Consider the following 24,955-nt stretch of genomic DNA (forward strand, 5'->3'; position numbering starts at 1 on the left):
ATACTCCCCAGTTGCTAAATAGAATAATTCCAATGGTCATATGGCACTCCTGATCGGCTACCAATAAATGTAATACAAACTGACCGTAAACTGGCACTTCCAACCGAGGACTGCCACAGAACCACCTGTGAATAAAACATAGGTTAAGAATAATGCATGTACCGACATCTAAATTGTTACAGCATTCGCATGTGCATAAAGATGACATTTAGACCCTACAAAAAGCATCTGAACGGCAAACGCTCATTCATCCCTCTTGGGGCTACCACATCAAGCGTGTGGATCCATCGTGCCTCTTTCTGCTTTAATACCTTCTCCAAATCACCCCCTCTAGTGGAGGGAGTCACAGCCTCCAAAACACACCACCTTAGTTGTGCTGCACTATGTCCTTCTGCGTAAAAATGTCTGGCTACAGAGGTATCGTAGTTCCCACGTTGGCCTTTCGCATAATTGCTGATTGCCCTTTTGTGCTCCTGTATGCGGGACCTGACTGCTCTGGTGGTTTCCCCTACGTACATGAGTCCGCATGGACACTTAAAGGGATACTGTAGGGGGGTCGGGGGAAAATGAGTTGAACTTACCCGGGGCTTCTAATGGTCCCCCGCAGGCATCCTGTGCCCGCGTAGCCGCTCACTGATGCTCCAGCCCCGCCTCCGGTTCACTTCTGTAATTTCTGACTTTAAAGTCAGAAAACCCCTGCGCCTGCGTTGCCGTGTCCTCGCTTCCCCTGATGTCACCAGGAGCATACTGCGCAGACCAAAGACCATACTGGGCTTGTGCTATACACTCCTGATGACATCAGCAGGAACAAGGACACGGCAACGCAGGCGCAGGGGTTTTCTGACTTTAAAGTCAGAAATTACAGAAGTGAACTGGAGGCGGGGCCGGAGCATCGGTGAGTGGCTGCGCCAACACAGGATGCCTGCGGGGGACCATTAGAAGCCCCGGGTAAGTTCAGCTCAATTTCTCCGACCCCCTACAGTATCCCTTTAAGTCCATACACAACCCATGTCGTAGAGCAGTAATGTCTACCCTTGATGACAATATTGCGACCTGTATGGGGATGCCCAACCACGTTACCCTTGATAATGGCGTTGCACACATTACAATTCAGGCACGGGTAAGTACCTGGTCTGCCCATGCTCCTTTCCTTACTCAAGGGTGCAGTGTCTGTGTGCCTCACTTTGTCGTAAATGGTTTTACCTCTCCTAATAGAGAATATGGGCTCCTCACTAAACACTGTTCCCAATACGCTGTCATTACTCAAAAGTGGCCAAAACCTGCGTACAGTTCTCTTTATTAGCTCAGTGTTTTTCCCCAGGCTGGTAACAAAAGGTATACCTTTTGATCTATCCCTTATACCAACCCGCTGTAGCAATGAGGACCTCTCGATCTCCCCCTGATTTGGAGAAGGTATTAAAGCAGAAAGAGGCACGATGGATCCACACGCTTGATGTGGTAGCCCCAAGAGGGATGAATGAGCGTTTGCCGTTCAGATGCTTTTTGTAGGGTCTAAATGTCATCTTTATGCACATGCGAATGCTGTAACAATTTAGATGTCGGTACATGCATTATTCTTAACCTATGTTTTATTCACAGGTGGTTCTGTGGCAGTCCTCGGTTGGAAGTGCCAGTTTACGGTCAGTTTGTATTACATTTATTGGTAGCCGATCAGGAGTGCCATATGACCATTGGAATTATTCTATTTAGCAACTGGGGAGTATGGGGTTAATGAATTGGTGGGTGGGTCCACTGCGGGTGTGGTTCCCATTCTATATGTGATTGTGTATATATTGGTTGTATGCTTCAATGCTGTTTAACACCTGATGAAGGAGGGGTTCCTCCGTAACCTGTAGTGTGACTTATTCGCAATACACAGCACTTTGATTGCAAGCCAGTGGTGTGCCGTCTCATTCTTTACGTTTGATGTGATGCAAGCTGTTGAGCAACCCAGCTGAGACAAGGCACCGGCGGAGTGTTTCAGGTAGCTTGTGACCTGATTAGCTGCTGACCAAGCACCTTAGTGATGTTCTATACTGTTATTCAGACACTGCTGCAGCCAAATAGATCAGCAGGGCTGCCAGGCAACTGGTATTGTATAAAAAAAAATATGGCCGCCTCCTCTCAGTTCAGGTGCGCTGTAAGGCCAGTTCTTGCTGCTGGCATCTGTGGTGAAAGAGGAATCTTTCAACACTGCTGCTCTTGTTCTGCCAAGGACTGTGCCCCGCTAAGCAGCTGGCATCTCCCCACCACCTGAGGGCCTCTGCCTGCTCCAGCCTGCCAGCCTCTCCCTCTTTCTTCCCCATTTCCAGTTGTCTGTGCACCTCTCTACCTACCCAGCTCTTCCCCCTTCTGTTTGCAGGCACAAAACATTGAAAGGGAAAATTCTGTCTATAATTTATGCCCACTTATTGCAGACACATAGCCGGCGACGAGCTGTTCCCTTCCAAGGCGGGGAAACCACAAGCTCAGTGCTGAGGGGTCAGTAGTTAGGATTAGGGGACAGCATTTGGATCAGTGATTAGCATCAGGGACACTATTATGCCTGGTACACAAAATGCAACTTCCCGTCAGATTGACGGTCGAATTGACCATTTCTGACAGGTCCAATCTGATGTCTGATCATTTTTCTGATCGATTTTGTATAGAAGGGATTGGAAAATCAATCAGAAAAATGACCGTAAATCAGATCGGACCTGTAGGAAATCATCAATTTCACTGTCAATCTGATGGAGAATGGCATCGTATATACCAGGTATTAGGATCAGGGGACAGTATTACAATCACTGGTTAGGATCAGAGACAGTGGTTAGGATCTGGGGGCAGTATTAGGATCAGGGACAGTGGTTAGGGGGAAGTTTTAGAATCAGTGGTTACGGTCTGAGGACAGTATTAGGATCTGGGACAGTGGTTAGAAATAGGGGACAGTATTAGAATCAGTGGTTAGGATCATGGACAGTGGTTAGGATTAAGTATTAGGATCTGGGGGCAGTATTAGGATCAGTGGTTAGGCTCAGGAACAGTGGTTAGGATTAAGTATTAGGATCTGGGGGCAGCATTAGGATCAGTGGTTAGGCTCAGGAACAGTGGTTAGGATTAAGTATTAGGATCTGGGGGCAGTATTAGGATCGGTGGTTAGGCTCAGGATCAGTGGTTAGTATTAAGTATTAGGATCTGGGGGCAGTATTAGGATCAGTGGTTAGGCTCATGACCAGCGTTTAGGATTAGGGGACAGTATTTGGATGAGTGGTTAGGATCAGTGGTTAGCATCAGGGAACAGTATTAGTATCAGGGGACTGATGCTATAATTACATCAGAAGCTGCTGTTGGTGGGGTTGTCATGTTACTCACCTACTACAATCTCCGTATGTTTGTGGCGCGGGTCAAAGGGCGACTGTCCCTTCCCATCCACAACCAGCGTCTCGTTGTTTTGGTTAGTGGTCAAAGAAAATGTGTCCAAGTTCTAGAATGGAATCAAAAATAAAATTAACACATTTTTAGCAAACCGAGGAATAGAGTTTGGCCCACTTAATCTTCCAATGTCACAATAGAGTGCAAGCTTCTTGGGACAGCCTGCTCAAAATCTCTCATAGAACAACCACCAAATCCTGCACAGCCCTCCACACTGACCCTTTATAATAGAATCCCCCAGGCTGTAGGGTTGCTGTTCTACCGACCGGCGCAGGCTTGGAGCAGCAATGACGGCATTGGCCAGAAACGATCCCCGCAATGCTGGTGTGTGAGTGATAAAGGAGGCGTGGATTTACTTACGATGTAGGTGCACAGGGGGTTGAAGGCGTTGGTGCCGCAGACGTACAGGTGCGTGCTGTTGATCAGCTGCAGGACGCGGATGAAGTTAAAACATTCAGCCTGTGGGAAATGTAAATCATTATTTTTTCAATCCACATTAAAACAACAACAAAACATTTGTAAAGCACTTTTCTCCCCGAGGACCCAAAGCTCATAAGCTTGTCTCAGATCAGTACATAGTGATGTGTACAGGGGGAAAACATAATGTGATCCTAAATGCCAGACTAAACAGGTGGATTTTTAGTTTTGAATTAAACATGTCCAGGGTTGGAGCTGTCTTAAGTTTTGCAAGGCATACCAGGGGTAGGGGGCAGCATGACCAGAAGCTCTAGATCCAAAGGTTTTTAGTTGGACTCTGGGGGTGGTCAAGATATTGGATCCTTTTGATCTGATGTTGTGGGACGTGTGACGCAGTTACAACAAGTCCTTCAGGTATCCAGGTCCTAGGTTATGTAGGGATGTAAATGTTAGCATGCCAATTTTGAAAAGGAGTCTTCATTTTATGGGTAGCCAGTGTAGTGAGCAGAGGATTGGGGTTATGTGGCAATGGCAGGGTTGGCTTGTTAACAGTCTTGAGCCAGCATTCTGTACTAGCTAGGCCTGCAAAGAGGGCACTGCAGTAGTCCAGCCATGATGCGATGAAGGTGTGAACTGGTGTTGGAAGATTCTCTGAGGGAATGAGGTGCTTAATTTTTGCAATATTCCTTAGGTGAAAGAAGGAATGTGTCACAACAGCTGAAATTTGATTTCTGAAGTTTAAAACATATTTGAAGTAATGAAATAGCAGAATAGCGCTTTCTAGTGTGGGATTGCCACAACCACTCAAAGCCAACAAAGAAAAAGTTCAACTTTCTTGTCTCTGAAGTGGGTGATAACATGTCACCTCTGTAAGCTGGCAAACTGTGGGGACTCCCAGAGAGAGAGGAGGAAAGTCATACAAACGTCTCAAACAACATCCTTTTATAAACACGTAGCTCACAACTGTCCCTTTTTCGGAGGGACAGTCCCTCTTTGGGAGCCCTGTCCCTCTTTCCTCCTCATTTGTCCCTCTTTCAGGACTTTGCCCCTTTTTCTATGTAAATATATATACTTCTCTACTAAAAAGTGTGTTTGACTCTCACCTTTATCCCCATCCTTTAAATTGATATATTACTCATTTTAAAATGTTAAAATGAAGGAAAATGAACCAGGAAAGAAACGACCAGTGTGGTTTGAATTATAAAACATCATATTTTTCTCATGACATTTTTATCAAAATGCGTGACTAGGGGTGTGACAGGGGCGTGATCAGGGGCGTGGCATGGGTGTGGCTTAAGTGTCCCTCTTTCTCATCTCCAAAAGTTGGGAGGTATGATAAACACCACAGCAACTTTGGGCAGGGTGAGCCAAAAAAGTGATGAAAATTACACAAATAGAAATGTTGCGTCTTACCTCTTTTCGGGCCTTTGCCAGACAACTGTTAATCTGTTCTGTTTTGGACGGCCATGAGACCTGCAAGGAAACACAAGGACTTATTGTCTGCTTTAGATAGCAAAGGAGATGCTTATTTTTTCAATCTCACATGCAAATTTGCATAGCTTGGAATGTGGCCAGTACAGTGCACTTCCTGCCAGATCTGATTGGCCGCATTCCACATTGCATACGATGTGGATTGGCTGGGACTGGTGTGGGAGGGAGGAGCTGACCTGTCGGCGGAGCTTGATGTTTCCGGGGTCTTCAATGCTGAGCTCCAGGATTTCCTCTCTTGCCCCGACGTACAGCGTCTTCCTGTCTTCCGTGAGGAGGAGCTGGTCATAGTTCTGCACAGCGGGCAGTTTGTACACATTCACTGGTCTGGCCGGGTCACCTGGTCAAACGTTAGAGGAACTTGGCTGAATGTAACATAATGGATACAACTGCTTATTATTTACATTATTTAATTGATTATTTAGTCAGTGTTTGCCCATCGCAAAATCTTTCTTTGTCCTGATTTACATCAGTGAAAAGTTGGTTTCCACTGAGCCAGGGTGGCTCTTGTAGGACGCACGTCACCACTTGCAGTGATGTGAGGACGCATCAGAATCACTTAAAGAAAACGTGTAACCAAACGAAAAAAACCTTTAGGGGTATTCACCACGGGAGGGGGAAGCCTCTGGATCCTAACAAGGCTTCCCCCGTCCTCCTCCTCCCTGGCAATCCAGCGCTGCGACCCCCAAGCAGCGGCGAGGCAACTCTTCGTTCAAGCGGAAATAGCCGAGTCCGATCGTGTCCGCTCTGCTGCGAAGGCTCGAGTCCTTTGTGTCTGCACAGTAGAGTGGATCAATCGTGCTCGGCTATTTCCGCCTTAGCCCGATGAAGAGCCGCTACTGCGCTTGCGCATGATCGCGGTAGGTAAATATTGCTGCGCCTGCACAGTACTTGTCAGGCATTGTCGAGGAAGTTTCGGGGGAGCCAGTGCTGGATTCTCCCACACTACAGAGGAAGGGGGAAGCCTCATTGGGACCCTGAGGCTTCCCCCTCCTGAGGTAAGTATTTCCTAGAGGGAGATTTTTTTGGTATAGTCTCTTTAACTGGCTAGAACTATAGGCATTTGGGTGTGTGCTGTGGTAAAACGCAGCATGCCATCAGCATCACGGCAGCGGGCGATATGGATGGCAAGGCTAATGAAGGAGTAAGCAGCGTTTACCCATTCTAATCGCTTGTGGGGAAATGCTGCGGATTCCACAGCAGTGGAAATAGGCCCCTAATGCCGGCATTTTTACTGCTGGCGAGGTGAATCACTGGTGGATGTTTTCCACCTCCGCCCCTCCTCACTCCTGTAAAGTATATCTATATCCAGAGAGCAGTGATGTCACTCCTGTAAAATATAACATATCTGGAGAGCAGTGATGTCATTCCTGTAAAATATAACATATCTGGAGAGCAGTGATGTCACTCCTGTAAAATATAACATATCTGGAGAGCAGTGATGTCACTCCTGTAAAATATAACATTTCTGGAGAGCAGTGATGTCACTCCTGTAAAATATAACATATCTGGAAGACAGTAATGTCACTTCGGTAATATATAACATGTGCATTGAATAGTAGTAATGCTTAACAAACTGTTTCCTTACTCTAGATACAACTGACAGTGCAGCTGTCCTTGATAGGTTTTGGGTCTCCGTATCAATACAGTGCTTGGGACCATATGTAAAACTTGCACTGTTTCCCCAAGCTCCTCAGCTATGCCACTGCTGGGGAGCGGTGAGGTCACTCCTGTAAATATAACATATCTGGAGATCAGTGATGTCACTCCTGTAATATATAACATATCTGGAGAGCAGTGGTGTCACACCTGTAATATATAACATATCTGGAGATCAGTGATGTCACTCCTGTAAAATATAACATATCTGGAGATCAGTGATGTCACTCCTGTAATATATAACATATCTGGAGAGCAGTGGTGTCACACCTGTAATATATATATTATCAGAGTAATGTAAGACTGGTGGTAGGCAACTGCTCCTTAGAACCCCGCCCATATCAAGGTACACAGAGGTACAGTAAGTAAGTAAGGGGCCCTGCATGTTAATTGTTTAACCATGGCCCATCCCACCCAGAGGAGTGATGTCACTGGTGGAAACTATCACCCCTATCAGCAGATCTCTGGAATTTTGCTGCTTACAGATATCAGAGATCTTCAGATCACAAGACTCAGGAGATCACAATCCTGCCAGACCGGTTTGCCCGTATTCCTCCAGTACCCGGGAAGCTTGTGACAGCCAATCTGATGACTGACAAATATTTCTCTAAGGAGTTCACCTCCCGACACCTTACATAGAAAGAGAAAAGCTCTGAGGAGAGCGAGAAGCAACTCCCTCCATTCAAAACCCATCTCTATGCTTTCACCAGAGGCTGCAGGAGCAAGTCACCCATTGGCTGCTTCTGTCACCCAAAAATTCCATCCAGATTCCATGCTTGCATTCAGTGGTATAGCTGAGGAGTTAGGTGCAAGAAGGGGATGGGGAACAGTAACATTTACTACTATTCAGAGCATCTATAGAAGTGATTATTACCAGCACAGGACCAACAAAGTGCTAATAGTGTAACTAAGGCCCGGTTCACATTAGCGGTTTTTGTGTGGATCTGGTCAAACGGTCCGTTTTTACACTCAGTGTGCTGTAAACGGACGTTTTTCATTGGTTCCTATTGCGCTGCAAAACCCTCCGTTTCCGGTCAGCTGGGCACAACGGTCCGTAAAATTAGGGCCTGCAGCATTTTTTGTCCGTTCAGCAGAACAGACAACGGACCCGTACGGCCGGATCCGCTAGTAAAAGCTAATGTGAACCGGGCCTTAGAGAGGGCCCCTCGGCCTCCATGCTCTGAAACCAAAAATTGGTTCTGTATCGATCAAAATCATGTGAACCTGGGAGGCCTGCAATGCATATTGTGATACTTACCCTCGGGATGGCGAAGCCTCTGGATCATAATGAGGCTCCCCCTGTCCTCCTGCGTCACCGGATCCAGCTTTGGGACCCCCGGAAGGTGGCCTGCCTGTGCACTAGCACGGGACTGATCCAGCCCAGCTTTTTCTGAAGAAAGCCAAGCAGGTCTGTTAGTGCGCATGCGCCAACTGAATCTCTTTTTTCGGGGTCTCACAGCTGGAAACAGCCTGCGGAGGAGGAAGCCTCTTTAGGATCCAGAGGTGAGTACCCCCCCCCCCACCCCCCCGGGGCACTTTTTTATCCCTACACGCACGCTTTAACCGCTTCTGGACTGCGGCAATTAAAATCTATGCCCTGTTTGTGGCTGCTTATTCCTGCCAGGATGTAGATTTCAATTACTGCACTGGCACGGACCTGCCACTATCACCGATCACACTACACTGCTCACCCATCGCCGCAGGACCCTCCCTCTGCCATCGCTATGACGGCAGAGCTCTGTGAGCCGGTCAGGAGTCAATTTCATTGGCTCCTGACCCCATGATCACTGTGAGCCAATCTCATTGGCTGACATTGATCTCAGGGTCAGGAGCCTATGAAATCGGCTCCTGACCGGCTCACAGAGCTCTGCCATGTCCTGCAGCGATGGGTGAATGGTGCAAACGGCGAGGGCAGTGGGTCCATGCGATTTGTCTGTAGGAGCCGTCTTTTGGTAACCAGCGGTCTCTGGTCCTTCAGGGGCCAGAGACTGCTGGTACGCAAGTGGTTCAACAAGTTTGAAAAAATAAAAAATAAACAAAATAAAACAAAAATAAATAGAGACTTAATTTCCATAGCACAATATTTTTCATAATATGTTTGTAATATCCTGTTGGAGTTCCTGTTCCTGTGTTTCGGGCTGCAGTGTACCACAATACAAACACAATCTATCCGTATTGATACGGCTAACAGTCCCCACTCCATTTTTTGGGGGCGTGCCTTATCCATCCTTCCCATCCTTTAAGAAATGTATTGGGGTTCCCCTGTGAAAGAGCAAATTGTTTTTCATATTCACAATTTGTGTTCATTATTTGTATGGCTTCTGCATAGAGGGTGATATGTTGTCTTCCCAGTGCCTGGAGATAGCTATTTTAGCAGCTAGGCACAGCTGTGTAGTTACCGTACATTATTTTTATTTTATTTTTGTTTATGTTCACATAGTAATAATCTGATGTGATCATTTTCACTAATTGCAGTCATATAAACAACTATTAAACTGTTTATCTTTCAAAATGGCAAGGAACCGGTTGTGTGACTTTATATGACCAAATGTGATAATATTTGTACGGTTATTCTGCAAATTAAAAATTTATTTTGTTTTGGGGGGGGGGGGGGGAATATTTTTTTGTGTCATAAAAATGAAGAAAAAGCCTACAGCACAGATTCATAGATCCTCACCAGCTCAGCAACCTCATGCTGCCTGCTCACCTACACTTCCCAGTTAGCTGGAACTGACCCTGGGCTTTAAATCAATCCAACTTGGTGTGCGGCAGATGCCAAATCACAGAACTGTTAGTAATACCCATCATGCACCAGGTTGGGCAGCAGCAAGAGATTTGTGGGGGGCAGGCGTCACGACTAGAAGGTAGATGCACAGCAGGGTTGGTATTCACCAATTCCTCAAATGTTTTTAGGGAAAAAGGGGAAATCGGTAAAATTAAGGTGCATACACACATCCAATTTTGATTGGACAATTACTGACCAATTTTACTACATTCATGTAGTATGAGAGCCAACAAATCCTGAATACTATGAGTAGGTTGTGTAAGTAAGTTTCCATACTACATGGAAGTGGTAAAATGGGACAATCGTTAGCCCCCCAAAAATTGCATGTGTGTCACCAGGCTTTCTTATTGGTCAGAGAATGATCTGGGGGTTTATTTGGCATATCTGTATGAAAGGATACAATTTCAGGTATACCTTTCCATCTCATCTGTGAAATACTGTATACATATAGCAACTGTGGACGGTCAACAGTAAGCCAATAATTCTGCGTTGGTGCAAATTTATGCAGCTTGGAAGTGAACAGCTTCTGCACAAGTTTGCATAAATTTAGCCTAAAATTTGCACCAACTCTGAATTGTTTGCACCTCATGGCATCTCTAATAACAGCATTAGAGAATAAATGCGATTGGCTGTTGGGGGTGTAATTTCCTCTTATGTCATCACCCATCTATAAACGTGTTGTAGTAATAGTATACTGTAATAGCATGAGGATGCTGGGCAGACTTACCATACTTGAAGGTGATCCTGGGCAGGAGCTCGCTGGGCAAGCAGGGCGTGAAGCTGAGGACGGCCAGTACCAGCCAGTGGTGGAGATCCCATGGCGGCATAGTGACAGGAGGGCACCTACTGCTCACCGATCACCATCTGCACCGAGCACTGCAAAGGCAAACAACAGACAGTGTCATACATGGGAGAGTCAGAATCCTGAGCAATATTCTATAGCAAATACACACCTCTCAACTTTTTTGAGATGAGAAAGGAGGGACACTTAAGCCACACCCCTAATCACCCCCTCAGCCTCTAATAATGCCCCCAAAACACCCCTAGCAATATTTCTTAAGAACATTTTTATTTATAACACAAACCACACTGGTCCTTTCTATGCTGGTTCATTTTCCTTAATATACAGTATTTACATTTATATATTCAACTACTAAGGGTGGGAATTAGAGGCAATTAAACATATTTTTCAGGAGAAAAGTACATATATTTACATAGAATTGTACATCAGTCCTGAAAAAGGGACAAATGAGGAAGACAGAGGGACAGGATTCCCAAAGAGGGACTGTCCCTCCGAAAAAAGGGACATTTCGGAGCTCTGCAAATAGATCATGTAAAAGAAAAAACACAGGAGCTCCAGGTGCCTGTTCTGCGGTAGTGTGATCAGTGTAGGTTGAAGTGCAATTAAAAGTGTAGGATACTCACAAGTCTGGGTTGCTAGTTAAAGGACACCTGAAGTGACAGGGATGTGGAGGCTGCCATATTTATTTCCTTTAACCACTTCAGGACCAAATGAATTTTCACATATCGGCACTGCTCCCATTCATTCGCCAATAACTTTATTACTACTAATCACACCTAAATGATTTATATATTGTTTTTTTCAGGGCAAATTAGGCTTTTAGCGTGTGATAATTTTTTTTAGTAATTACCTTATTTTCTTTGCATTTTAAAGGGAAAAAAACTGAAAAACACACTATTTCTCCATTTACATCCATTATAGCTTTTTGAATAAACAGTGCTAACTACTGTATAAGTGAAACCCACACATTTTATTTGCTTATTCATCCTGGTTATAACAACATTTAGATTATGTTCCTAGCACAATGTATGGGGACAATATTGTATTTGAAAATAAAGGTGTCTTTTTTCTGTTTTTTCTTTTTCGTTTTCTCATTGTACACTATTGAGGATTATAAAACCTTATTTGCAAAAATAATAGTAATATACCCTCATGGCATACATATTTTAAAAGCAAAGTTTTAAAGGTAACAATATATGTTGTTTCTTTCATATTCTGTCACTTTGTTTTCATTTTACAAATCTTTTATTTTGGTACAGCATATGCAAAAATTGAATTGCCTTTTATTCAGTTAGCGACTAAAAAGAATACACAGGACATGGGCCTCAACCCTAAAACTTTCTCAACTCTATTCTACTACTTATCACGGTTAAAAATGTTACTACATACGTCTCTTATAGTTTTGCTAAAACGTCCCCAAATTTGATCAGAATTTAGAAAATTACTTTATGTTGGACTGAGTTCGTCCGTACCTATTTTTTTAGGTGATGTGTGTCCAAGCTTTAAGACAAACTAAAAAGTATTCTACAACTCGTCTCGGTTAAAAATGATACCATATGTGCCTCATTTAGTAACAAACTGATGGAGCACTCTCCACAAATACACTGGACATTTCCAAACATTCAGTTGTCCTTAAAGGAAACCAGAGATGAACGTTTCACACAAATTAAACATATCAGTTGATAGCTTGTAAAGAATAAATGCTCTACCTGATAATTTTGCCGCTCTGGTGTGCCTTTTTTAGTGTTTTTTATCCATTATTGCTCCAGGAAAAATCAAATATGGCCGCCGGCTCATATCCCTTCTCCTTCTGGGTTATCAGTTGTTCTGGATGTGCTGTCTAGGCTATATGAGACTATGCTGCTATCTAGGCTAAATGCAGCCTTCCATCTATGTGCTTTCATTTTGGTATGATGTACAGCTGCCTGTAGGAAGTCTCTCTCATAGAAATGAAACTGCCGTTATTATCAGTATCTAGTGCACACAGAGCACACAGGGATCATATTACAGCCACAGAGCTTCTCTCTCTCAGGAGCAGCAGCCTCTCCCATATCATCACAGTTCTCAGTATGCAAAGCAGGAAATCTAAGCCAGGAGAGGGGAAGGCTTGGGCTTGAAAAGACTACACAGAAGAGTGACTCAGCTATAATGATTCCAGGTCAAACCTCGACTGAATAGTCGGTGGATTCTTATCACAGTTGCTAATAGACTAATTAAGCAGATAACAATGAAACTAAAAGCAGGGTAGGTGTTTACTGTCATGTTCCCACTGATAAATGTAATAAAATACATGAGGGTGCTTCATCTCTGGTTCTCTTTAAGTGGTTAAAGCAATACCAGTTGCATGGCTGTCCTGCTGATCCTCTGCCTCTAATACATTTAGCCTTACACCCTGAACAAGCATGCAGCAGATCAGGTGTTTCTGACTGAAGTGTGACTGGATTCATACCACATGCTTATTTCTGGTGTGATTCAGACACTACTGCAGCCAAATAGATCAGCACATCTCTAGAGAGGCCAGTGATGGGATGATCAGGGTCGGATTTCTGGAAAGGCAACCAAGGCCTGGGCATTGGGCGGCAGATGGCCAAGGGGCGGCTGGAAGTGGAAGAGGGATTGCTGCATATGGAAGAAAAGGCTCCAAATGGAATACAAAGGTTGCAAATGAGGAGCAACACAGAGATAGGGAGCTGCTGACCAAGGGACCTGTATAGAGCTAAAGGGGGCTGCTGTACATGAAGGTTAGACATGGAAGAGGGGGCTGCACAAGGAATAGGAGGGGGGGCTGCACATGGAAGGGGAACTGCAAGAAAAGGGGTCCAGGGGTGAAAAAAACATAAATCCGGCCTTGGGGATAATCTGCACAATATGTACCTATCAGGAAGTAATGTTCTGCAGACTATTTCCCTTTGTTTTAAGAAAACTTATTTTTGCGCTTTCTGGTCCTATTTTGATGCTATAAATAATCAAAACGGAAGAAAAACTCAGTAGAATTCCTCATTATCAGTTTGTGTTCCGGATTTGGGATTTCCTTTTGAATAAACTTCTGCTTTTACTATCAGTAATACAGGAAAAGTACATTTGTAGTGGTGGGGCAGAGCCTAGCCAGAGGCCACAGAGTTATCGCAAGGCACAATACCTCACCTTTCACTCAGTCAGCTTGGCTTTAAATAGTTCAATCTTACCCCTATCACCATTAGAGCTTTGCAAGCAGCTCTGGCACTATATTCTGTTTATTGCTGTGCAAACAGTATTTCTGTCAGCCTGGAGACCTCAGACCAAAGCCTGGTCACAGACACGCCCCTTGCAAGCTTGTGGAGCAGACTATGATGAGGTCACATCACCTCCCCTAAGCTTAAATAGAGAGGAACCATCATACAAATGCACTGCATCGTGGGAAGGCCTCATTTCACAGCTATGGCCTCAATTCACTAAGATCATGCTGGAGATAATAAGGCAAGAGAAAACTTGCCTCCACACAGTGAGAGAGTTATCTTATCTCTTCATTCGTTAAGTTACCTCCTCTGTAGTTAATTTACCTCCTCTGTAGTTATTTTCACACGCAGTTAATTAACAACCTGTCTTTAACTCTGGAGTTATTTTAAGGATTAAAGAGTTAACTTAAAGACAGAAGAGTTAACTTTAGGTTTGCCTGAGGTAAAATGTTTCCTGAATACTACATGCCTCATCACCATGGTAACAACTCTAGAAACGTTATTAAAGACAGGAGATAAGCTTAGTGAATTGAGGCCTATGTCCGTTTCTTTACTTACTGCCTAAGCTGTGAAAGCAAACAATCAGTTCTTGAAATGGAGAGGTTTATAGCAGGAAAAATAGACAATCGCAAGGATCTGAATGACTGAGTGACATGGGCCACACAGTGGTGGGGTGACGACTGGATCAGAGTGTCTCCAAAGCGGCACGTCTTGTGGGATGTTCTCGGTATGCAGTGTTTGGTACCTATGAAAAAGTGATCCATGGAAAAAACTCGTGACAGGATTATGGGTGGCCAATTCTCACAGATGTGTACCTCCAGAGGGGTCATAGCATGACTTTGTTGGAAGTCATCTGGCTTAAAGGCACACCCATGGAAGGTGCTCAGAGTCTCTTTAAAGACTGCCTCGGGTGAGAATCTAGTGTGTGCAGCAGCCCCAATACATGTTTGAGAGAACTTGGCATACTGTGCAGCCACATAAGTTCACGGACGGGAGCACAGTTGTGAGCTTCCCGGGAGACCCGCTGTCCAGCGGTGGTCGGGAGGAGGACGTATGAAGCCTCTGGAAGTGGCTTCTTGCAGTAGGTATCCCAAGGTGAGCATCTGCATTTCTCTCCCTATAAAGTTACAGATTTACTTTAAGAGCGCCCACAATGGGTATGTGAGCACCAGAACTGGACACCACGGAGCAATGCCAGAAGATGCTCTGTTCTTAAAGAGAAACTCCGATCAAGAATTGAACTTTATCCCAATCAGTAGCTGATACCCCCTTTTACATGAGAAATCAATTCCTTTTCACAAACAGACCATCAGGGGGCAATGTATGGCTGATATTGTGGTGAAACCCCTCCCACAAAGAAATTCTGAGTATGTACTCCTGGCAGTTTCCTGTCTGTGAACCTTGCTGCATTGTGGGAAATAGCTGTTTACAGCTGTTTCCAACTGCCAAAAAAGCAAGCAGCAGCTACATCACCTGCCAGCAGTAAAAATGTCACCATGTAATAAATGTCAGAATGTAAATCAGGAATTTAAAAGATTTTACAATGGGCAAACACTGACTAAATCATTTATACATAATTATTGTAAAAATAAAGCACTTTTTTATTACATTATTTTCACTGGAGTTCCTCTTTAAGACTCACATTTTCTCTGTCCTCCAAATTCCCAAGAATCTAAATCTGATCGAGCATCTGTGGGGCATGCTAGAAAAGCTATTCTTCCTATCTCTGGTTGCCCCACCTCATATCTTACAGGCCAGGGTGTAACTAGAGGGGAGCAGCTCCTGCGATCACAGGAGGGCTCAGGGCGCCGGCTTCCAAGGGGGCGCCTATAACTGGTTACCTATACTGAGGGCACCTACACCTGACTGCCTATACTGGGGGCACCTATGCTTGGCAACCTATATTGAGGGCACCTACACGAGATCCTTACTGGGGGCACCTATACCTGGCTACCTACCTATACTGAGTCTGAGGGGGGGGGGGGGGGGGGCACACTGCGGCTAAAACGTGTGGTGCAAATTGTCTGTGCGATCTTTCTAAATGTTGGGACTAACTGTCCCACTGATCGGGGCGCTGTGGAACCTAAGGCCGGCCCTGCTTCTGGGCTCTGCCGGCCATGTTCTGGTGTCCGATAGCACAGGGAACCTTTAGAGGTCTTGTGGAGCCGTTGTCTGGATGGGTGAGAACTGTTCTGACTGCAGCACGTTCGGCAGGTGCAGTGGAGAGAGAAGAATGAGGCCGCACCCTTTACAATATAAACAACCACACAGTATATTAGAGATGGCTGGAAGCTAGGACTGGCTGCGGAAAATAATAGACTTATTATATGCAGCCATTGTTGTTGGCCGCTTCAGTGTGGATCTTTCGAGACAATCGTCCCTTTAAGCCACAGATGTGAAAATATTCTTCCTGTAAAAAAATCTTCCCTTTAAAATTGCAGACATGTTGTAAGCCTGTGAGAACGAGAACAGCAAACCACAAACATCAGTGCAAGGCAAGCTAGTAGTGTGGCTATCACTCTGCACGCAGAGCAGCAAGGGATTGTGGGTGATGACAAGATGCAAACCACTTTGTACAGAGGAATTTGAATGGCTAGCTTAGATCATCTCTCCTCATGTAAAACATTCCCAGCATGCACAGCACTACCTTCCCCAACTCATAACTCAGCCTGGCATTTCTCTCCAGCACCCAAAAGTGCCTGCCTCCTAGTGCCTGCCTCCTCTCCCCGCCCGCATTCTGGCACACATTCGACCAGTGGCACCTGCCGTCCTTCGCTAGGACATCATAGGGCATGCTACCGTGAAACCATAGGTTACAGCCAATGACGGTGCTGTGGTCCCGCCTGCGAGACCATTGGCACCAGTTAGCAAGAGGAGCAACCAAAGCTTCTCCCCTGGCTGGCCTTGGTGATCTTCTCGTTTCGGGAGTGGAGGGGGGAGGGGGGGAGAGGGGGCTTTGTTGGGCGGCCCATCCTCCAAAGTTTGCTTCAGGCAACTGAAAGTCTAGAACTGGCCCTGACCAGCATAGTGATCTCTGAGATGCCAGTGTCCTCGCATTCTGAGCACTGCCCTCTATAGAGAAGTGGGGTTGTGCTAGGAAGTGAGCGATGAGTTTAAGGACCACTTTCGCAAAAAACTAACATTTAAAAATACGTACATATAAAACGTATATTTCTCCCAGAGTAACATGCATTGTAATTACTTTTTTCCTTTGTTGATGTCACTTGCCGTAAAGGTGCCCATACCTTAGTCGATTTTCCTCTTCGATCGACCATTTGATTTGATCATTTTAATCGGATGAGTAGAACGGATTATGTTCCATTCTGCTCTATCGATGGAAATTGGCAGATATCTGGCCGAATCAACAGATTTACTCGACCGGGCAGGATAGGACATATCGGCCGATTGTAAAGGAATTGGTTACTATTCAAATGATTTTAATTGACATGGGATCGATTTTTTATTTCAGAGTATGGAGGCACAACATCGTTCAGATCAGTTAGTGAAGGAGCATGGCATAGGAACTCGCTTGCAGTGTGTGGGTTACTAGTCGATACGACTAAATCAACCACACTGTTGGATTTCCCAATGAAGATGATCGCTTAATTATGCAACGAAAAAAAACCAAAACACCCAAGATTTACTTGCCTGTGGCTTCCTCGAGCCCCTGGCAGCCGATCTGTCCCTTGCTACAGCTCCGGTGTCCCGGGCCCCCTTCTTTGCAGAAGCAGACATCGCCAGGTCGGCACCTTCTGCGCCTGTGCGAGCTCGCGCCCTGCACCGCACGTGGTCACGCTCCCGTGGCCGGGCCCCAGGCCACATGTGCAGCAGGCTCAGAAGATGCCAACCTAGCGAGGTAAATAGATCTTGTTTTTTCTTGGAATGTGTCCTTTAAGGAGTAGAAATGGGATAGATCTGACATATTTGTACCAACTTCTTATGGGGGATTCTCAAGGCCTTGTCTGTCTATACTGCAATCTATAGTCTGCAGCAGCAATTCATTTTGTAGGGGTGGCCAGTGAGATGCTATAGCTTCTGAGCCGGTGGAAATTCTATGTGAATTGCTGCGTTTGATTGGTCCATTTCCATGCTGCATACATTTACACCAACTCAACATACCTGCTTCACGATCAGTGAGGTAACTACAGTTCACGCCCCCCCCCCCCCCCCCCAGCAATGTTCACTCCCCTTCCCTCCCCATGGTGCCCTTCACAGCCTTGGGGCCCATATCACAAGGGTTATAAAAGTGCGGCTATCATGCTCTTTACACCCCTAACACTCAAGGCAGGCTTTCTGGAAAGGCCATCAAGGCCTGATTCTTGGGCGGCAGCAGGACATGGAAGAGAGATTGCCATATATGGAAGAAGAGGCTGCACATGGAATACAAAGGCTACAAATAAGGAGCAACACATCGAGATAGGGAGTTGCTGCTCAAGGGACCTGTATAGAGCTGAAGGAGGCTGCTGTACATGAATGTTAGACATGGAAGAGGGGGCTGCACAAGGAATAGGAGGGGGGGCTGAACATGGAAGGGAAACTACAAGAAAGTTGGCCCAGGTGCCCCCCCCGCCTCCTTCTAGTTACACTCCTGATCACGATACAAAGCATCAGGGAGCTGCAAGCGATGCACCACATTTCAGGCTTTGATTCTGGTGAAACTTCTGCTAAAACTAACCAAAATTGGCAGAGCAGTGGTGCAGCTGAATGTGCTACAAAACCGCGCTGCTTCCTGCCCCCGCAGTGCCCAGATTCTCAGAACTGCTGTGCAGTTCTCATTCCGTTTTGACAGAGCGACAGTCAGAGTGTGAATGGCTTGCTGGAGGCAGGCAAACATGTATACCAGGTGTGGTGACAGACGGGAATCTACCCGATACAGATCATGTACCACGTTCATGCTTGCCCCAACTCCATATTACGTCAGATCTCAGTAGAGTTGTGATCTAATGTTTCCACTACAGATGTGAAGGTGTACATTTCAAATGGGCTCTGTGAGAATTTGGGCACCAGGAATAACAGCAAGTAGAATATTGGTGTTTATATTCTCCTATGGAGCAGTGGGTTATTCCAAAAATATCAGACATTTTTAAAAAGGGTATTATCACCATAAAAATAAAATTTCAACAGCAACTGGTCTGAGTGTATTAAGTGATAAAGATGCTAATCCTGCATTCAAAACTTTTTCTGCTGTTATGATTTGGAGTTATCACATACTAGTAGTCGTGCCAAAGAATTGCATGCTGGGAGTTCTTTATATCTATAATCTATTCCTCCTCTTCCCTTTATTTCCCTGCCAGCTTCTTATCTGAAACCTAATCCCCTACTCACTTGTGTTTACAAGCAAGGCTGAGGCGACTCAGCGATTGGAGGAGACAAGAAAAAAAGTAAAGGGCAGAAATGACATCACAAATTAGCCTTAAAGAAAACCTAAAGTCAAAAAAAAAAATGAGATTAACTCACCTGGGGCTTCCCTCCGCCCCCTGCAGACGATCGGTGCCCTCGCAGCTCCGCTCCGATGGCCCAGGACCCCGCTGGCGAACACTTCCGGTTTGGCCGTCGCCAGCCAGGAGGCCGCAATAGCAGCATAGGGGGCGATATACAGGCTAGGAACGCGAAGAATCACTCGCGTTCCCATGCCTGTCGGCCGGTGACGGCGAAACCGGAAGTCGTCGCCGGCGAGTCCAGAAGCATCGGACCGGAGCTGCGAGGGCACCGATCGTCTGCAGGGGGCTGAGGGAAGCCCCAGGTGAGTTAATCTCATTTTTTTTGGTTGCCTTTAGGTTCACTTTAACTGTGGGCAAAAGCCATGGCCCCCACCAGGAACAGAATTCTCGTCATTTACTATATAACAATCACTGAAATAAAAACGTGGACAGTACAATGCATGTGTTATGTAAGTAGATCAAGTATTTATCTACTTATGTGTTTTTTTCCCTGGCATAGTATGCCGGATCCTACTGCTTTAATAATATTTTACTATAGCTTAACCTGACCTTATTCCCACACAGGGCCCTCCCTCACGATGCCTAAACACCTCCCCCTCCTGATGCCTAACCCTAACCACCCCTCCTCCTCTGATGTCTAACCCTAACCACACCCCCTCCTCTGATGCCTAACCCTCACCCCCCCCCCTCCTCCGATGCCTAACTCTAACCACCCCCTCCAATGCCTAACTCTAAAACCTCGTTCTGATGCCTAACCCTAACCACGCCCCTCCTCCGATGCTTAACTCTAACCACCCCCTACCCCAATACCTAACTAACCACCTCCCTCCTCCGATGCCCAACCCTAACCACCCCCTCCAATGCCTAACTCTAAAACCTCGTTCTGATGCCCAACCCTAACCACACCCCCTCCTCTGATGTATAACCCTAACCACCCTTCTCCTGATGCCTGACCCTAACCACCCGCCCTCCTGATACCTAACCCTAAAAGTCCCCCTACAATGCCTAACACTAAAACCTGACTCTGATGCCCCATCCTAACCACCCCGCTTCTCTGATGCCTAACCAGCCCAATTATTTTGAAACCTAACCCTAAGAACGCCCCTACAATACCCAACACTAAAAACTCCTGATGCCCAACCCTTAACCACCCTCCTCCTTCTATGCCTAACCACTCCCCTCCAATGCTTAAAACTAACCACCCCCCTCTTTGAATGCCTAACCCTAACCACCCCCTCCAATGCCTAACTCTAAAACCTCGTTCTGATGCCCAACCCTATCCACACCCCTCCTCCGATGCCTAACCATAACCACGCCCCTGCTCCGATGCCTAACCCTAACCACCCTCCCCCAATGCCTAACCCTAACCACCCTCCCCCAATGCCTAACCCTAACCACCCCCTCCAATGCCTAACTCTAAAACCTCCCTCCGATGCCTAAACCTTAAACTATCCCTACAATGTCATAGGCGCCTATATTAATTTCCACGATTACCCCAAATTGCCAGTAAAAGCCTCTAATCACAGCAATTAATATAGGTGCCTATGGCGGAGCGCATTTTACCCGGGCGCCTCTGGCAGAAAATCTCTCCAAAATATTTTTGTAGACGGGGTAGTTATCAATCCCCAACTAGTTTTTGTTACAGGAACTTAATTGCAGTCACAGCGACCAATAATCGGTTACAGTGGTAATTAAATGAATCCTGCGACTCCCTGAGCTCTGGGCACCTCGCACCCCGGGGCGCTTGGCAGCTGTCAGTGAACTGAAAGTCTGCCCGTGTGTGTAACCGATCTGTACCGCCCAGTCTGGTCTGGCATGTGGTTAGAGCTTATAGATTCACAATCATGCCTTTGAAGTGTCCGCCTGTCATTTCTGTCACTGTGTCGCAATACAGTCTGCAAAGACATACGTTTCCTCGAAAAACTTCTACTCTGCAAAAATGACATGGCCTAATTGTAAACAGCAGAACTCCTGGAGAGGACCAGTCATGGAGGCTCCTGAATAAAGTGGGACTAAACGCAGAATTTCCTCTCTGCTCTAAAATATTAGCCACAGCATGATAACCTTTAAAGTGAACCAGAGACGAAGCACCCTCATGTATGTTACCATATATATCAGTGGGAACATTAGAGAAAACACCTACCCTGCTCTCTGTTTCATTCTGCACTGCTCAGCCTGCTTGTTACCAGCCCTGATAAAATCCCAGACTGAACAATACCACTGCTGCCACAGCCGGATAAATTCCTCTTTTCCAACGTCACCATGTATTAGTACTGCGGCGCTGTGTGACTTTAAAGAGGAACTCCAGTGAAAATAATGTAATAAAAAAGTGCTTCATTTTTACAATAATTATGTATAAATGATTTAGTCAGTGTTTGCCCATTGTAAAATCTTTTAAATCCCTGATTTACATGGTGACATTTTTACTGTGGGCAGGTGATGTAGCTGCTGCATGATTTTTTGGCAGTTGGAAACAGCTGTACACAGCTATTCCTCAAAAGGCAACAAGGTTCACAGACAGGAAACTGCCAGGAGTACCACGGTCCTCAGTTTCTTGTGGGAGGGGTTTCACCACAATACAGCGCCCCCTGATGGTCTGTTTGTGAAAAGGAATAGATTTCTCATGTAAAAGGGCGTATCAGCTACTGATTGGGAGAAAGTTAAATTCTTGGTCGGAGTTTCTCGTTAATAGATGCACGCAGTCTTAATGGTATCAACATAATCTACTTGTGAAACACTGCTGCAATAATATCAATCACCTATATATGCTCTGCTGATGGTCTCTACGAATTTGCATCAGGACAGAACTTCACAGCACACTCAACTGCTTGTTTTCCTGCAGTCCATTCACAGCTGCTGCCAACAACTAGACACACCAGAAGAGCTTTTCTGAGCGCTTTGTGGTTTTAAAAGCTCCTGCTAATGTTATCCTATGTGTGTGTGTGTGCACTGGAGTGATGTGATTTTGTAAAAATCCCCCATAGCATTGCATTAGCAAGAGCTTTTAAAATCTCTAGCGTGTGAAAAGCTCTTTTGGTGTGCACCAGCCCTCAGATCTGGAGAAACAAGCAAAGGAATACAGAGCACTGGACTTCTCAGCAACTATGTGTCGAATAAAGACATTTCATTGTGTGCTAAATCATCAGTAGCTACTCTAAGTTACATAAAAACATTTGAAAGCATTCCCAAGCCTTTCCTGTGCATAAAAACAATTATTTATTTTTCACTGCAGAGAGCAGTTCAGGCTTGCTTATCTCTGATCACCGGCAAAGGCAAGAATTTCCCTGTGCCTGTGTCTTCACTCTGGCCCCTCCCTCTGCTGAATACAGATCGCTCTGGCAACAGCTGAGGCACTTCAGCAGAAAAGGAGAGGGGGGGGGGGGGCAGAGTGAAGACACAGGCACAGGGAGATTCTTGCCTTTGCTGATGACTAGAGATAAGCAAGCTTCTCCTGCTCTCTGCAGTAAAAAACAAACAATTTTACACACAGGGAATACATTCAAATGTTCTTTTATGTAAGTAAGTAGTTAACCCCCTTGCCGTTACAATGCTGGCGGCAAAGGGGGGCAGCGCAGCACTTTTTTTTTAATTTTTTATTTTAAATCTGCGGCATCCCCCTATCCACTCTGATCGCCTTTGGCGATCAGAGTAAGCAGGAAATCCCGTTCGGGATTTCCTGCTGGGCTTCCCCAGTCGCCATGGCGACCGGGCGGGGATGACGTCACCGACGTCGGGACGTCATAGGGAATCCCGATCCACCCCTCAGCGCTGCCTGGCACTGATTAGCCAGGCTGCGCAAGGGATCTGGAGGGGGGGGGCGGCGCGGCGGGTAGCGGCGAATCGGCGGCGAACGGAAACTGCACGCAGCTAGCAAAGTGCTAGCTGCGTGCAGTAAAAAAAAAAATTGACAAAAAAGGCCCAGCTGGGCCTGAGAAATCCTCCTACGCAGGTTACCCCGAGCTGAGCTCGGGATAACCGGCAAGGAGGTTAATGAAATGCTACTTTTGGGAATATAATCCCACTTTAAGTTATAAGGTTCCTGCCAATTCCACCAGCAGCTCAAAGAAGCATCAACCTAATACTACCAACAATAGTTGGGGCGGATTTATCAAGACAGATGTAACAAAATGTAAAGCTTAAAGTGCACCAAACCTGAGAGGGATATGGATGTTTCCTTTTAAACAATACCAGTTGCCTGGCAGTCGTGCTGATCTCTTTGGCTGCAGTAGTGGCTGAATCACACACCTGAATCAAGCATGCAGCTAATCCAGTCTGACTTCAGTCAGAGCACCTGATCTGCATGCTTGTTCAGGGGCTGTGGCTAAAAGTATTAGAGACACAGGATCTGCAGGAGTATTATTTTAAAAGGAAAAATCCATATCCTTCTCACTTTAGGTTCACTTCAAGTGGTGCAACTGTCCTAAACAACCAATCGTGTGTTAAGCTGGTTAATAAAAACAAGGGTTGGTCATTCTGGTCCTCATCTTCACCTCTCTACAATTTTCTGTGCTTTAATAAACCAGCCGCCCGAAATGAGGGAATTAGATTGCAAGCTGCTTGGACAGCTGAGATAGATGTGAATGGCTCTGCACACTTTGCATATCAGAGCTTGGAGGGTGCTGAAGAGGTAGAGGCACAGATCTCAATGTACCATCTAATATCTCAGCCAGCAGACAGGGTTCACATCTTATCTATTTCCTGTCAGGCGATGCCTTTGCGGTTGTCTCGTTTTAAAAGGTTTGCCACATGACCAGAAATGACTATGCTGAAGGGATAACAGCAGACGAGGCTGTAGCAACTTTGTTCAAAATCCTATTGGCCAGACTGCAAAGGGGCGGGGCAGTGACATAGGTCTGTCAGAAGACTGCAGCTAGCTGCTCTGCAAGTCTGTGCTGAAGGAAGTGGCTGTTGCAGGGGCTCCTGACCATCATCATTCTCAACTTTTTAAGATGGGGAACAGAGATGCCTTTAGCATAAAATTCCCCCCCCCCCCCCCCCCCCCCAAAAAAAACAAAAAAAAACATCAGACAGCTTAAAATGATTACACAACCAGCAGTTTATACACATCAATCATCTGCTGTCATTTAACCCTAACACCACACACCATCAAAGAACAAAAATCCAGCAATAGCATTGTCTCCTGCTTAGAGATTTTGCTACTTGGTTGCTAAAACTTTTGCAAACTGCATGCAACTGGTAGAGGAGCCAATCACATGCAGGAGATTCTGATTTTGATTGGCTGAGTTCTGTACACACGTGTCTGAAAACGAGCGATCTGACAGTTTGTGGTGTGTGAACGATGTCAGCGCAGATTTGAATTTAGCAATGGAACAACGGTCTCTTGATCAGATCACTTCTGGACACTGAAGACCAAGAAGTGTGAAATTTGCGACATGTAAGTATTTTGAATGGATAGATCATTTGCCATGGTGTGGGGCCAAAAGATTAACAGTGATTATTGACTGAACCGATCTGCCAAGACGGATCTGTCTACATGAATGTTACACTCCCTCTTTTACTGTCAGATGGCCTATCATTTATCATTTGAGGATGTCAGTGCTATATAAATACATAATAATAATAATTCTACAGTAGGACATTAGACTATGACTATGGTGGGTATCAGGTTTTACACTAGTTTAGAAGAAAGATTTCCCTAAACACACAGCAGCACCAAAACAGGAAGCTATAACAGCCAATGAATTTTCATAAAGGCCTTTTTCAGTGATAACGTCCA

At 45.6% G+C, this 24,955-nt stretch overlaps 1 protein-coding gene across 6 annotated transcripts in view; it reads right to left on the bottom strand.

Moving 5' to 3' along the window:
• SEMA4A (semaphorin 4A) overlaps nucleotides 1-24,955 on the bottom strand; it is a 171,631-nt gene that overhangs the window by 38,937 nt on the left and 107,739 nt on the right. For all 6 annotated transcript variants that reach the window (XM_068252290.1, XM_068252289.1, XM_068252291.1 and 3 more), the window contains 5 exons: nucleotides 10,488-10,636; nucleotides 5,496-5,656; nucleotides 5,242-5,301; nucleotides 3,772-3,870; nucleotides 3,352-3,463 (listed from right to left, as the gene is read on the bottom strand). In XM_068252290.1, the coding sequence (XP_068108391.1) occupies nucleotides 3,352-3,463; nucleotides 3,772-3,870; nucleotides 5,242-5,301; nucleotides 5,496-5,656; nucleotides 10,488-10,587 (532 nt within the window). In that variant the 5' untranslated portion in view covers nucleotides 10,588-10,636. The remainder of the gene's footprint in view (nucleotides 1-3,351; nucleotides 3,464-3,771; nucleotides 3,871-5,241; nucleotides 5,302-5,495; nucleotides 5,657-10,487; nucleotides 10,637-24,955) is intronic.

This window comes from Hyperolius riggenbachi, chromosome 9 (genome assembly GCF_040937935.1).
Source record: "Hyperolius riggenbachi isolate aHypRig1 chromosome 9, aHypRig1.pri, whole genome shotgun sequence".
NCBI lineage: Eukaryota > Metazoa > Chordata > Amphibia > Anura > Hyperoliidae > Hyperolius > Hyperolius riggenbachi.